This window comes from Crocodylus porosus, unplaced genomic scaffold, assembly GCF_001723895.1.
Source record: "Crocodylus porosus isolate Cpor-Errol unplaced genomic scaffold, CroPor_comp1, whole genome shotgun sequence".
NCBI classification, from domain to species: domain Eukaryota; kingdom Metazoa; phylum Chordata; order Crocodylia; family Crocodylidae; genus Crocodylus; species Crocodylus porosus.
The window spans coordinates 7,872,188-7,885,399 of record NW_017728928.1 but is presented as its reverse complement, the minus strand read 5'-3'; the positions used below and the strand labels follow the sequence as shown (position 1 = coordinate 7,885,399).

Below are 13,212 nucleotides of genomic sequence, written 5' to 3'. Positions count from 1 at the left end.
CGCTGCACAACAACTGGAGCCCAAGCGTGGCTCACCCAAGCCATGCCATGTCATGCTGATGCTCACACTGCCTGCCCATGGGCCAGATAAAATTAGTTGGCAGGCCAGATTCAGCCTATGGGCTGTATTTTGCCCACCCTGTGGTGGTGATCATTGCATTCTGACAGAATTCAGGAATCGCTCATTTTCCAGTGCTTTTTTTTTTTTAGAGGATTTAGTTATAATAATAAGAATAAAAAATATGGTATAAAATACTTAACATTTTTAAGGTACTTCAGATTAAATGTACTTCTAATTTCAGTGAGAATAAAAGTCCTACAATGGGTGTCAAGGACTTACTTCTATTTTCTCCTCTTTTTCTTTGCATTAAATGCCAATAAATGTTTCTAGTGTATTTCTGTTTGATGTAGGGTAATGGTACAGAACCATTTGTAAAGTAGCATTCAGTCCTGATAGGGCCATTGTTCCGTAGTAGTCAAATCAATCTATGTTTTATTTTTTTCACAAAAGATTATTAAAAGTGTGTGTGAGGGAGAGAGAGGGAGGGAGGAAAAGAATGTTTTAGTTATAACTTGTCTCCTGGTAATAAATCATTTCTTTTGCAAACAAACAACACCCTTCTCCTATTATCTGACGTATCTCAAGAAGCACTTTCAATTTAGGAGGCTAAAACTAATAATTAAACTGCTCTACCTTATAATAACCCGCCCATCTTGTTTAGAGGCCATTGTCATCCTGTCTGTTTATCCTTTCATATTATATTATTCTTTCACTTAACTGTCTCAGGCTTTTTATATGCAACAATAAGGTCATTGGACCTTGAATTCACCTTTAATTTATTGCTGTCTCAGGAAATGACATACTCTTAACAAATGACACTCCTACGTAGTCTCAAATGATGCATTTGAGAGATGTTTTTTATTATCATAGGAAAGAATTTCTAAACCTGATGGACAAGTATGGATCTCATACTAATACAGACTCTGCAAGAAGCTCTCCAACACAACTGCTAGCTGGTAAGACATGAATATTTCTGTATTTTGTACTATCCTGAAATAGTTGAGACTGCTTGTTAACCTGAAATAATGTTTCAGGGCTGTAGTCATTGTTTTATGAAATAGAAACTACTGTGGACTCCTGCGTGAGTTCCTGATTCTATCGTTTACTCACTGTCACTACTCTAAGCAAGTCACTTAACCTTCATGTGTAAAATGAGGATAATGCCACCTTCCTCAAAGGGATTTTATTAATTATTTGTACAGTGTTTTGACATTTTCAGATAAAAGGTGGGTAAAACATGCAGAGAATGAATCTGTGCTTAAGGTACTGTAGCTTTGTGCACATACCTGGCAGGGTGCTTGCGCTGATAAGGATGCCCTATATACTGGATCAATCCGTTCCCTTAAGAAGGGTGTATAACAGATGATTTTGGCACATTTCATGTGAAGGGCTCTTGCTTTACAATCCAGCGGGTGATGTGCGTTTCTGAAAACCAAGTGCTTGGCTTAGCTCCAACTCTGAGGCTGGGTAGCCTTGCACTTTAAGTTTTCCTTGAGCCTTGTTTTATCAGTTTGACAAAAGCTTTTAATCTCCTTTCCAAGATTGGAAAGAAGGGGCTGGGAAACTGAGGTGATGGGACTGGAAAATTGTAGTTAAACACTAGAAGCTATTACTTTGAGAGGGTGATGTGCAGGGTAAATCCAGTGTTTCAAGAGTGGATTATTTTCAGTAGCTGATCTAGTGTTCTGTTTGCTGTCACCCCTAGCATTTTACTGCTCTCTGATTTGTTAAATCAAGTTCAGGCTTTGTAAGATATGAGCAGCCCTGGGTGCTAACCGTCATCCCAGCAGCCAGAAAGCAGTAGGGGCTCCCATTTGTCTAAAGGGTGGGTAAGCACACTGTCCACCTACCTCATGGCCTCGCACAGGTTGCTGTTATTGCAGGGCCTTCCGTGTGCTGCAGTCTTGTGGCAGATATTGAACAGAAAAACTGCAAAATGAATTCCAAATCGTAGCATTTAAGCTTTGCTATGATAATGCACAATGAAAGAATTGGTCATAATGATGCCATTAGGCAGAACTAGAACTATGCCTTAAAGTTCCTGAGAATAAACTTCTTCCTGGCATGTAAGTAGTTCCACTGGATTATTTCCAGTGGCAAAGCTTGCAGGATTTGTTTCTGCAGGTCACTGAAATCCTGTGCTGTCCTCAAATGTGGTTTTTATTTATCTTTTCCCTCTGCCTTTCTTCTTTTCTTTTAAGTGAAACCCGATGACAGCCTTTCTTCAGCATCATCTTCAAGGTCCCAGAGTCCTCAGCTGGCACAAGCAAAGGATACTGCCACCAGCCACAATGGAAGTATCTCTGTCATAGACGCATCCCTTCAGCTCACAAAGTAATTTCTGAAAGTGACTGTCACTCTCTTGTTCAAGCTGCCTTTCTCTGAAGTATATAAATTTAGTAATATCTGACAGTTTTGTGTACAGTGCCTTAAAAGGACGCAGACAGTTAAAGAGAATTTTCAAAACCATGCTGCTAGTAACACTGCTGCCTGTTAAAATGGAAGGAAGCTTTATAACCGAGTCTTCTCTTTTGTAATTTGTTTACCTTTGGCCTTTAACTCAGCTTGAATGGTGAAACGAGGCTGATTTGGGGTTGTGCGTGTTTCTCCAGCTGACTTGCTGGTTGGGAGTCACCTGTGCCAGCACACTGCCCCAGTGAGTGGCTACAAACAGCACAGGAGGCACCTGAGGTTTCAGTCCAATACAAAATGATATATTAAAACTTGAAAAAGCAGTAGTCTAGAAAGAACAAACACAAAGATATTTTGGTGCTTGTTCCTGTGAAGTTACTAGAAGCTGGGTGTAGTAGCTGGCCCAGAATTTGAGAGACGGACATATTTAAAAGGCAGGATACATTTATTAGTTCATTCAGCTTTGAAAATTGTGGCCAGTTTATCCTAGGTTGAACTATGAGTCATTGGCAAAACCAAGTCTAGAAACAAGTAATCTTGGTTCCCCACCCTCCTCTAGCAAACAGACAGTTCTGTGCAATCTCCAATTTTTTCAACTAATTTAATCTTCCAGTTTTTATAAACAACTTCCCACATGCTTGTTTTGAACTAAGGTGGTTGAAATATAGGCTTGCTATATTCCGGGAACAGTAAAAAAAACCACAGCAAATATTTGGAAAGAAAATGGAATGACTGCAGACCAAAACAGCCCTGCAGTTAGATTTGTGCAAAATACATTGACTTAAAAAAGCACTTAAGAAAGTTGGCACTTGAAACTTTCTTGCCATGCAGATTTTTATGATTATTTTCATATTTCCAGAGATACGGTTGTGTACAAAATGCTAGCTGAGTACTGCACGCCGCTTGAGTTCTACCAGTGTGTATATCACTGGCTCAATTCTTATACGTAACTTGCTTTTCTGTTTGTAATTGCTAAAGCAATAACAGAAAAAATAATTTGTATTGAATAGAATGTGGACTGTAGCAGTCTTCTGATTAAATATCCGCCATTTCTTTCTGACTAATTCTTTCTGACTATATGTAAGTTGTGGGTCTTCATTAGTTTTTGGACTCTGGAGATTATGGAACTGACCTCTTAATGCAGATTTTCATTTTTCTTTTTCTTTGCCTTTTTTCTGCCCCATAGTGACAGTGCATTTCAGATTATCACTGTTTCCAAGGGAACAGGCCTAGGCTTGAACATTGTGGGAGGAATTAACAGAAATGAAGGGCCCTTGGTGTATATTCAAGAAGTTATTCCTGGAGGTGACTGCCATAAGGTAGGGATTCTAATGTCCTTTTCTATTCGTATTTCCTCCCTTCATTTAGTACCAACTTCAGCACTGCAGATTTTCTACAACAACAATGTTAAGTTACTTTGACTTGGAAGAACCTAGGACATGATGTTTTCCTTGGCACCGCTAGACTCTTTCCATACAGGGACAGTGTCTCCACTGGAAAATTGTCTCAAGGGTCAAACCTTTCCTGTATTAAACTATCCTGTAAGGAGCATGAGTCAAGTAAGCTCTTTACTCCTTTTCTTCTATCATGTCCATGTAGATGTCCAAAGCAACAGAAACAAGCTAAGGAAGGATTTCATTATTCTGGCTGGTACATGCTACAGCTGGCCCAGGGTTAAGATTTGGACTGGTTGGTAAGGTAGCACCAGGCCTGGCTTAATGTTGAGGCCATTTCATGCTCAGGAGTCTAGCCAGGTAGCATATGTCGCACCAGCTGAGGGCAGATACTGACCTTTTCAAAAGAGCATCATGGAGCCTGATACAAGCTTCCAATTTTTGCTAGTCTTTTCCTGTGCCCCAAGTCATTTTGTAGCAACAGAGTGGTCCTCCTGAGAACTGCGTTATTGTGGCCATAGTATTTCAGTGCAGCCATTAAAAAATTAAAATATAAGGTAGATAAGGATAGTATTATCCTAAGGTACGAGGTAGATAAAGGTTAAGAACCATTATTCTTCTCTTACCCATGAAGAAAATAAGAGACAGCGAGGTCAGATTATACATTCCTGCGCAGTCCCACAAGCCTGTGGCACAGCAGGGTATTGTATCCAGGCGTCTTGAGCCCATGTCAGTTTTTCTGGCCCCCTGAAAGATCAGGCTTCCTCAGGCTGAGCTGAACTGGGACACATGCAGTCTGAAAGCAGATGTTCAGAAAGGTAGGAAGAAAGACTTTTGCATTTTATCCTCTTTTGCACCCCAAATTATGGATAAATATGATACTGGTGATTTCGGCTTCTACATGCTTGCTTTAGCCTGCAAAGCAAGAACACAAATTGTGCTTACAGTGATTTTGCAATTTCTGCCTGTGGTTACATGTGACCACAATTTAGTATATGCAGAAAAGGAGGGTAAGTTAAATTCAAGGCACAGAAAGAAAGAAAATTACAGAGCCACTGTAAGACTGCTCTGTAGATAGTAGGAATTTTTTCTCTTATTTTGTTTGATTATATTCTGCCTTCCAAATACATTTTATCTGACCCGTTGTAATTTAGTGCCTGTTCTTTTTCTTTATCAGTGATTCAGGAATATTTCTAACAAGAACACTGTTATTAGTATTATAGCATACATCTATCACAAGCAGATGTAAATCCTTATGGATTTGTAATCTCTGTATTTAAAGTATGCTGTTTGCCGTGTCTGCCATTGGAGGGCAGCATTGTAGCTAGTATTTCTGAGGAGGCTGCTTTTCCTCTGTGGTCAAAGACAAACAGTTAACAGCAAGAAAATATGATAATTTTTTTGTAAAAGCCTGAAGTCCAAGCAAATATTATGTAAACTCATGCATTTTATGATCACAAAGCTGCATCTTTATAGTCCTCCTAGGCCCAAAGATTTATATTTACTAATGACAGCACTTATTTTAGGGACTTTTTGTGACATATGCAAAGCTGATTACAGAGAGAATTTTAATTTTCATCGCTTCAAGTTTTCTATTCCAGTAACTGTTTCTATTCCAAATGTATCCAGGAATTAAAAAAAATGTTTAAGATGTGTGTGTGTTTATGCTCCGTTTCCTGTTGGAATACAGTCATTTCAAAAGCAATAGCCTTTTAATAAATAAAACAATAATCTGGGTTTTCAGTTGCTTGTAACAGACTTCTTTTAAGGCCCATTTCACAGCCAGACAAGAGCCAACAGACCTTAGTCTTAATGAGAAATCAAGCCTAGGCTGTTTAAAGCCTCACCTTATCACTGTCTGAAACAGAAATGTGATACAGACTTATTTTTGCAGAATGTTTCAGAGCAGGCTGCACTGAGTAATTCAATCAGAGCACAAACGAGTGTTCTCCTAAAATTCTTTTTGATGGATGATAAAAATGTGAAAAGTGATAAAAACTCTACTAGCTGCAGCGGATGTGAAAATCTGTCTCCCCTCATACAGATGAGTTTGTCTCAAGAGTGCCTGAAAAGTCCCTTTTGTAGCCATGGAGGTCAATTTCTTCACGTATAAATTAATCCAACTCGGGGTTGGATTAATGGGTACAGAGGCTTGCCTTAGTCATATGGGTCAGTGTTCCTTGCTGGAAAAACGTCAATCTGTAATTTGTTTTTATATTAAAAAATAAGTATTTGGGTCCAAATTCGTTCTATTAACATCTGCCAGAGCTTTTCACCTCAATGAAGTGCCTTGAGCATATTCAGCTGGGTTATACCAGAAATGAAAAGGCCCCTATTTTCCCTCCACAGTGTCTAAATGGTTTTTATTTAAAAAATGCTAGATGCTATCATCAGCTCCGGTGCAGTTCATAGATTCTGTCACTCCATTGCCAAAATCCTTATCCTGGTATTCAAGCCATTGTTTTCTGATTTATTGAAAGTCATCACTGTACCGTACCTTTCACTGGGTACCCACAACTTCTTCCACACAGCTGAAGGAGCCTGCCGGAGTGGAAGCCCCCTGAGATGTTACTGGAACTCTGTGGGGGGAAAAAGGATCTACCCAAATTGAAAAAAATGACAGCAGTGGGGGCTAATCCCTAGTATGTCATAAACAAAGTTGTAAGCAACCAAATGGACTACGGCAGGGGTAGCCAATGTGTGGCATCCATGCCACAAGTGCGTGGGCAGCCTCTGCGTCTGTCACATGGCAGATGGAGAAGGAACAAAGAGCATAAGACAGATAGGGCAGGGGGCAGAAAGTGTACATAAAATGCCATACTTGGTTGGGTTTTTTTTTCCTTTAAATGTTATTTATTAACTAATCCAAATTACAAAATAGCAAATTTAGTATTTAAAAATACATCTAGCTCCCCAAGGTAGACAAAAAGACAGATATTTATCTTCCATCAATAGTGTTCCCTTAATGCAAGTCAGTTTCCACAAAGGCAAGGCTTGTGTTCTTTTCGCGCAGTCTCTGATAGCTCCTTTACATTTCATAGTTGATGTGTTTCTTCACCTATATCTGTAATCTACTTAATAATTCACCTCCTGTTGGTCGTGTAACTGCAGGGTGGTACTTAGGGCAGCAGCCACAGGTGTTGCCTCTGTAGAGAAATAGCCACAACCACAGCGGTGGCTGATTGCGCTACTGTGATCAGTACCGCAACAGCCAGCACTGTCCTGAGCATCACATGGCTGCCCAGGCCACAGAGCTGCCCAGCTATACCTTAGCCTCCTCTTTTTCATCAGAACTCTACAAAATGCAAGGCATACCATCTTCTATCATCTATACTTTCAGATTTTGAATTCATTTCACATATACACTTTAACAGTTAGCTCATTGAATTTGCACTCTTCTTTAGTATTCAGCAAAGTTTATCAAAGTTTCTGGTTGGAATGCAAAAGAAAACTCTTTTTCAGCTATTCCAAGAATTTCCACCAGATGTCTGAGTAAGCACCTTTTTGTACTTTTTTTTTTTTTTTAATCGATATTGATTAGGATGGACGATTGAAACCTGGAGACCAGCTTGTATCAATAAACAAGGAGTCGATGATTGGTGTCTCCTATGAAGAGGCAAAAAGTATAATCAGCAGAACAAAGCCAAAGTAAGTATAGTGTTATAGCGAAATCTTGCAAGTGACATATTGGACAATATTTTCTTTCCACATAGGCGTGATGTTTTTTAAAAAAGTGTTTGTTGTAAGGAGAACATTGTTGCCTCTGAAATATTAAATGCAAATTTTATATATTGTAAAGATGTTTAAACATATGAACTTTAACCATTTTGGTTACAAAATAGACTTACCTGATGCCAGTCAAGTGAGGAGAAAAATGCATTTGTCCAAAATAAAATACTGACCCATGAAATGTGGGCTGGTAGCTTTTTCTAAGACTGACATTTCATGTTACTCGGTGTCTGTTGTCTAACAGATGTAAAACATTTTTCAAATTTAGATCAGAATCTGCTTGGGAAATTGCTTTCATCAGACAAAAGACTGTTCCCAGTTACTTGGAACATACACAACGCCCTTCTAGTTTCTTGACATCTTCTGGTGCATATGGACAGCAACAAAATCCAACATTTAATCTTCTTACGCCTCCTAATGAGAACTTTGCTTCTAAGATGACCCCTTCCAGTGCTGTGAGTATACTTTTAACTTCTGTTAAGCCAAGCCAAGTAAATATGTATTTTTCAGAGTTAAAAAAACCCCTGAACCTTTGTTCCATACTTTTGTATCAGATTAATTTCATTCAATTATCATTCTAGTAAGAAAATAATTGGACCTTTTTCTAACAGCATGAACTTCCTCAGGATATTGCAGACTTTCTGGGGTGTGTACAAAATCTGGTTAATGGAATCTGGTACTAACTGAAGCATAGACTGATTGGGGATTGTACCATTCAGCTAAATCTTATCTAGTGATTTGAGTTTTATACTTCAGGGATGGAGGAAGTTTTCAGTACTAAGCAGGGAATACAGGAGTAAACGTATTTCTCTGCTATCATTGTAATGACACCTTCCTTAAGAAAGAGACTATTGTTTCTACCAACCCTTTCCCTTATTTCATAAAGGACACTGATTCTTGCTAAGTTATTTTTATAGGTGCACCAATACATTGGTCTATATCATATTGGCATCGATAAAAGCAAAACTGACATTATCGGCAGTTGGCTTTTTTTTGGCTGATGTGGCCAATAATGTCGCTGGTAAATGCCATGTGTGCACGCGCAGCCAAAGAAATCACACAGCCAGCTTGGCAGTTTGGAGAACAGCATCCAGTGGGTAAGTCTGTTGGGGTGGAGGGGAGGGAAGGGAAGGGGTTTGGGGGAGGCAGATCAAGGCCCACATGTTGAAGGAAGGAGTGGGGCAGGGGCAGACACTGCCCAGTGGGGGTGGGGCGCGGGACAGAGCCACGAGTGGCTCGTCCAGGGTGTATGGGGTTGGCCCAGGACAGGCATAGGGGCGGGGGTCCCCCAAATGTGTGCATAGGGTGAAGGTGGGCTGCTGCTGCAGGCTGAGCCCAGGAGCAGCCCCAGGCTCTTCCCAGCAGAGGGGTTGGGTTGGGGCTGCACTTGGGCTGGGCAGTTTTGGGACTGGGGCTGTGGGGTGGGCCCCCATAGCCCTGCCTTCCAGTGCTGCTGCCACCTCCCTGAGTGCAGCTCAACCCCACACCACCAGGAAGAGCCCAGCCCCAGCCCACAGTGGCATCCCATCCTCACCCTGCACATAGATCCAGGGGTCCTATGCCTGCCCCGGGGGTGCGCACAGTAGCAAGATCAGGCCCCCCCACCCTGTGTCCCCCAGACAAGTCGCTCACAGCTCTGCCTGTGCACTGCCCTGGGTGGGCAGTGCCTGCCCCAGCCCTACTCTCTCCCTCACCATGGAGGCCTCGATCTTCCCCCCCCCCACATCCCTTCCCTCCCCTCCTCCATTTCACCCCAACAGACTTACCAGCTGGATGCTGCTCTTCAAGCTGCCATGCTGTATATCAGCAATCAATTTGGTATCAGCCGATATCGTTTGTTAATAATCAGCTATCGGTATCAGCCCAAAAAATCTTTATCAGTGCACCCCTAGTTATTTTTACACCTTGGTATGATCTCATTGTATTTCATCTTTATATTATTGCTATAGTTGAACTTTTATATCTCAAACTGCTATCTAAAAAAAGAAAGAAAGGACTTTATTATAAAGCAGTGGCTCCTAGAAAAGGCACTTGTCTTCGGATTTTGGTTTGTCTGTATTTTGAGACCACAGCAATGGATATTTCAGTGCTCATAAGAACATTATTATATACTATTGAATTGCCCATCAAGAATGACCGGGGAGGGGAAGGGTAGGGTCATAAGCCTAACCCCCCCCCCGGTGCCACCACCTCCCAGAAGCCCCTCTGTCCCTCTCCGCCAGCACCCCATGCTGCTGCCATCATCACCTCCAAGGAGCAGGGCTGGGGGGGAGGCATGAGGTTAGCAGCGCTGGCCTGGCCCCCCCGCGCTGTCCCCGCCATCATGACAGCACACTTCCACCTCCTGTCTGTAATGCTGTTGGATCACTCTGATTGCTTGTTTCAGTAACCAATCAGAGTACTCCAGGAATGGTATAGACAGATGGACTGAGCCCTTTATTATATTAGAATTTTTCTACTACTTATTGCTGTACCATGAAGACCTACTTCCAGCTAAGAGTGAAAACTGGGAATTTAACAAAGACACCTACACTTGGTGAAATTAGAGAACACTCTTCTTTTTGTCAGGGCTAACATCAAAATGAGAAATAAGTTCCTTTTGTCCCAGCCATACAAGTCAGATAAAAACTCAACCTAATGAAGCTGTCTTAGACCTAGTACATGTCTCATTAGGCTCACGCTCAGGGGGCTTTTATGGAAGAGACTTCTGCCACTCGTCATCAAGTATTTAACTCTGGTAGTTTGGAGAGCAGTAGAGTCTCCTCTGACCATAGCCTTCTGCACCAGGGTCTGGGTTTGAACCTGAAGACGCAAGGACATTTGGTAGCCTTTTTTCCTCTGTATTTCAAGTCTTGTCATCCCTGGGGCATCAGCTTCCTGAGACTATTTACTTTAGCTGCACAGGATGTTGTGGTACATGACACATCTGTATAGTGGATTAGGCTGCGGTTACAAGCTAACTTCTGTTACTGGATGCTTCTTTTCATGTGAAATTTGTTTCTCCCCCTTGTTTCTCAAGACTTGATGAGTTTTTTCAATTATAATTTTTTTAAAACTTTAATGCCTTTAGATAATAAAAGAGTTTCCTTAGAGCGGAAGTAGTACCAAATTCAAAATTATAGATTTATATCCCCCCCTTACACTTGAGCAAACCAGCAAACATTGTTTTAATTAACATTACAAATTTTTAGTGCAAAGGAACAATTTTGGAATACAATGTTGTGAAAGCTTCATAGACTAAAAGAAACTTGAGTATTTTAGGATTTCCGCGTTTTCAATCTTTTAAAAATATATTTGATTTATGGCCCATTTGTTCAAAGAGATTATTTTCTTCAGCTGTATAAGTAACAGGGATAAAGTTCCCTTTGGAGCTAAGTCAGTAGAAGTTCTTATTTATTCATATTCAAAATCCACCTAGATATCCCTTCTCAAAGAGAACCGCTAGGACTTGCACTTTTTTGGTGTTTATTTGGATAGCAGTTCTGCATGTAATACACCTAAAAGAGTAGCAGATATTAACATTGTTATTACATAGCTTAACTATAATGCTAAGTTAGCATATGATAAAGGCACTGCCAGAGTGACTGCGATACAGAGCCTTTTAACTGTTGATTAGCAAACCAAGTCCAGCCAAGTGCTGTTTAATGGATGTTCAGCAGTTATACCTAAGTGACTTTGGTGGCTTCATTCAAGTTCCCAGTTCCATATAACATCCGCCATTATATTTGGCCATAACTGGTGACCATCCTGGCAAAGGGGCAAAAGAATGGGTATAGAGCATGAAGAATGAACTCAAGGAGTATTGGTGTATAGGCAGGTTTATCACAAGGTAAATTGTGATGTGAACCTAGTTAACTGCCTGTGCGTACACACTCCTACCTCCATGGTAAACATGAGATAACTCCCCCCATTTTCACCAAAGGCAAGCAATCTTGCATTTATCTTGGATAAGAATGTACATGTAAGTTACTAGGAAGTAGCTAAATTCACGCAGTAGCTAATTTTGCGGTAAGTTGTCCATATAGCTATACCTTGAGGATGTTCTTTCCATAACAGGTTTGGAAAACATTGTGTTGAGGAAGCTTGTAGCATCACTGACAGCCCTGGAGAACATTCGAAGTTGGTTTTACACCCTTCCCCAGCACTGAAATTCAGATGCAGTAAACATGATGAGAAGCCCTGTGAAATAAACAGAGCCTGTGACTCAGTGGAAGCAGAAGTTTTCTAGTATGCTATGTGGTGTACAGTATTCGACACCCTCTTAAATATGCTAACAACTGGGCCTCTCCGGCTTTAACAAAATGCTTTGTTCAAACCTCTGTTTCAGTCCTCGTCAGTAGTCATCTCTAATAAGCTTTGTAATAAAATGGCTTAGTTAAAGTCTCCCTATTAAAATGTCTGCACTGCGCAATTCACATGCATTTTCTGAAATGAGAAGTGACGCTTTCAAGTGATAAAGCGATCTTTAGCAGGTGCTTCTCAAACAAGGCATGCTTATACTGACACTTTTTAAAAAATAATTCCAGAGAACAGTTGCTTTCTAGTACCTGGGCACAGTGGGTCTAATGCATATATTTGTGAATTTTGAATGTCATTTATTTTGGCTTCAACATTTCCTCAATATTGATTTAATCCAGCCATCTCTTTTTTTTTTTTTTTAATTAAGATTAACATGTGTTTCTAGTCTGGTGTTTGACCTACTTTAGAAAATGACATTTCATGACTTGTGATTTCTTTCTTAGACAAAAATTGGATTCAAGAAGAGAGAGCAATCTCCAATTATTTCTGAAGACAGCAGCCCTACTGATGTGTCTGCTACTGGTAAATGCTTATTTTAATTCATTTTTCCTTTTTTTTTTTTTTTTTTACAATTACTCTTCCACAGAAAGAAGTACATAATGTGGCTTAATAGGCTTTAAAGAAAGGTATCTAGGCCATTTACCACTACTGAGTAAAGCTAGGATGAATGCATTGTCCAATAACCCCTGTCAAATATAAGTTATGTTGGACATTTTTTTTGGACAAATAATTTAAACTAAACAAAGATGAATGATTATAACATTTGCTGTAGGGCTATAGTAATCAATAGACTCCACTGAAACCAGTTAATGAAAACTCAGATATAAATCAAGATTAGGTTGCCATAGAAACAGTGCTTTCTCAGTTTGCTGAAATACCATAGAGGTATTCTGCATGTACCTTTTTTAAAGCAGGGCAACATATCATGGGGACAAAAGTGAATGTTAACGGAGCCTTCATGTTGTTCAGTTATACACAAGGGCTACATTAAAGTAAAAAATGGTAGTGAAATTTTCTGTATGTCTTTGGTAGCTATATTGTTAAAACAAAAATGATATTATATTGTTCATAACCCTAGAGATTTTGGAACGATGACATTTTTAATTCACAAGAAGCAAAAGAGTAAATGCCTACTAAAATATTTCATTACAGCTGAACATTTATTCTCTGTACTGCTGTGCAGAATATCTTTTTGACCATCATTAAGTAGGGACCAGGAAAGATCTGCCTTTTCAGTGGATCAGTCCACATTCACAAGTTCCAGTTTTGATTTATTGAAGGAAGGATAAACATAGGACTAGAATCATCTACTGACATT

At 40.1% G+C, this 13,212-nt stretch overlaps 1 protein-coding gene across 4 annotated transcripts in view; it reads left to right on the top strand.

The window, feature by feature from the left end:
- Positions 1–13,212, top strand: part of STXBP4 (syntaxin binding protein 4) — a 123,979-nt gene that overhangs the window by 19,171 nt on the left and 91,596 nt on the right. For all 4 annotated transcript variants that reach the window (XM_019542452.1, XM_019542451.1, XM_019542453.1 and 1 more), the window contains 6 exons: positions 931–1,016; positions 2,262–2,394; positions 3,659–3,791; positions 7,408–7,514; positions 7,864–8,050; positions 12,338–12,416. In XM_019542452.1, coding sequence (XP_019397997.1) covers positions 931–1,016; positions 2,262–2,394; positions 3,659–3,791; positions 7,408–7,514; positions 7,864–8,050; positions 12,338–12,416 — 725 coding nt within the window. The remainder of the gene's footprint in view (positions 1–930; positions 1,017–2,261; positions 2,395–3,658; positions 3,792–7,407; positions 7,515–7,863; positions 8,051–12,337; positions 12,417–13,212) is intronic.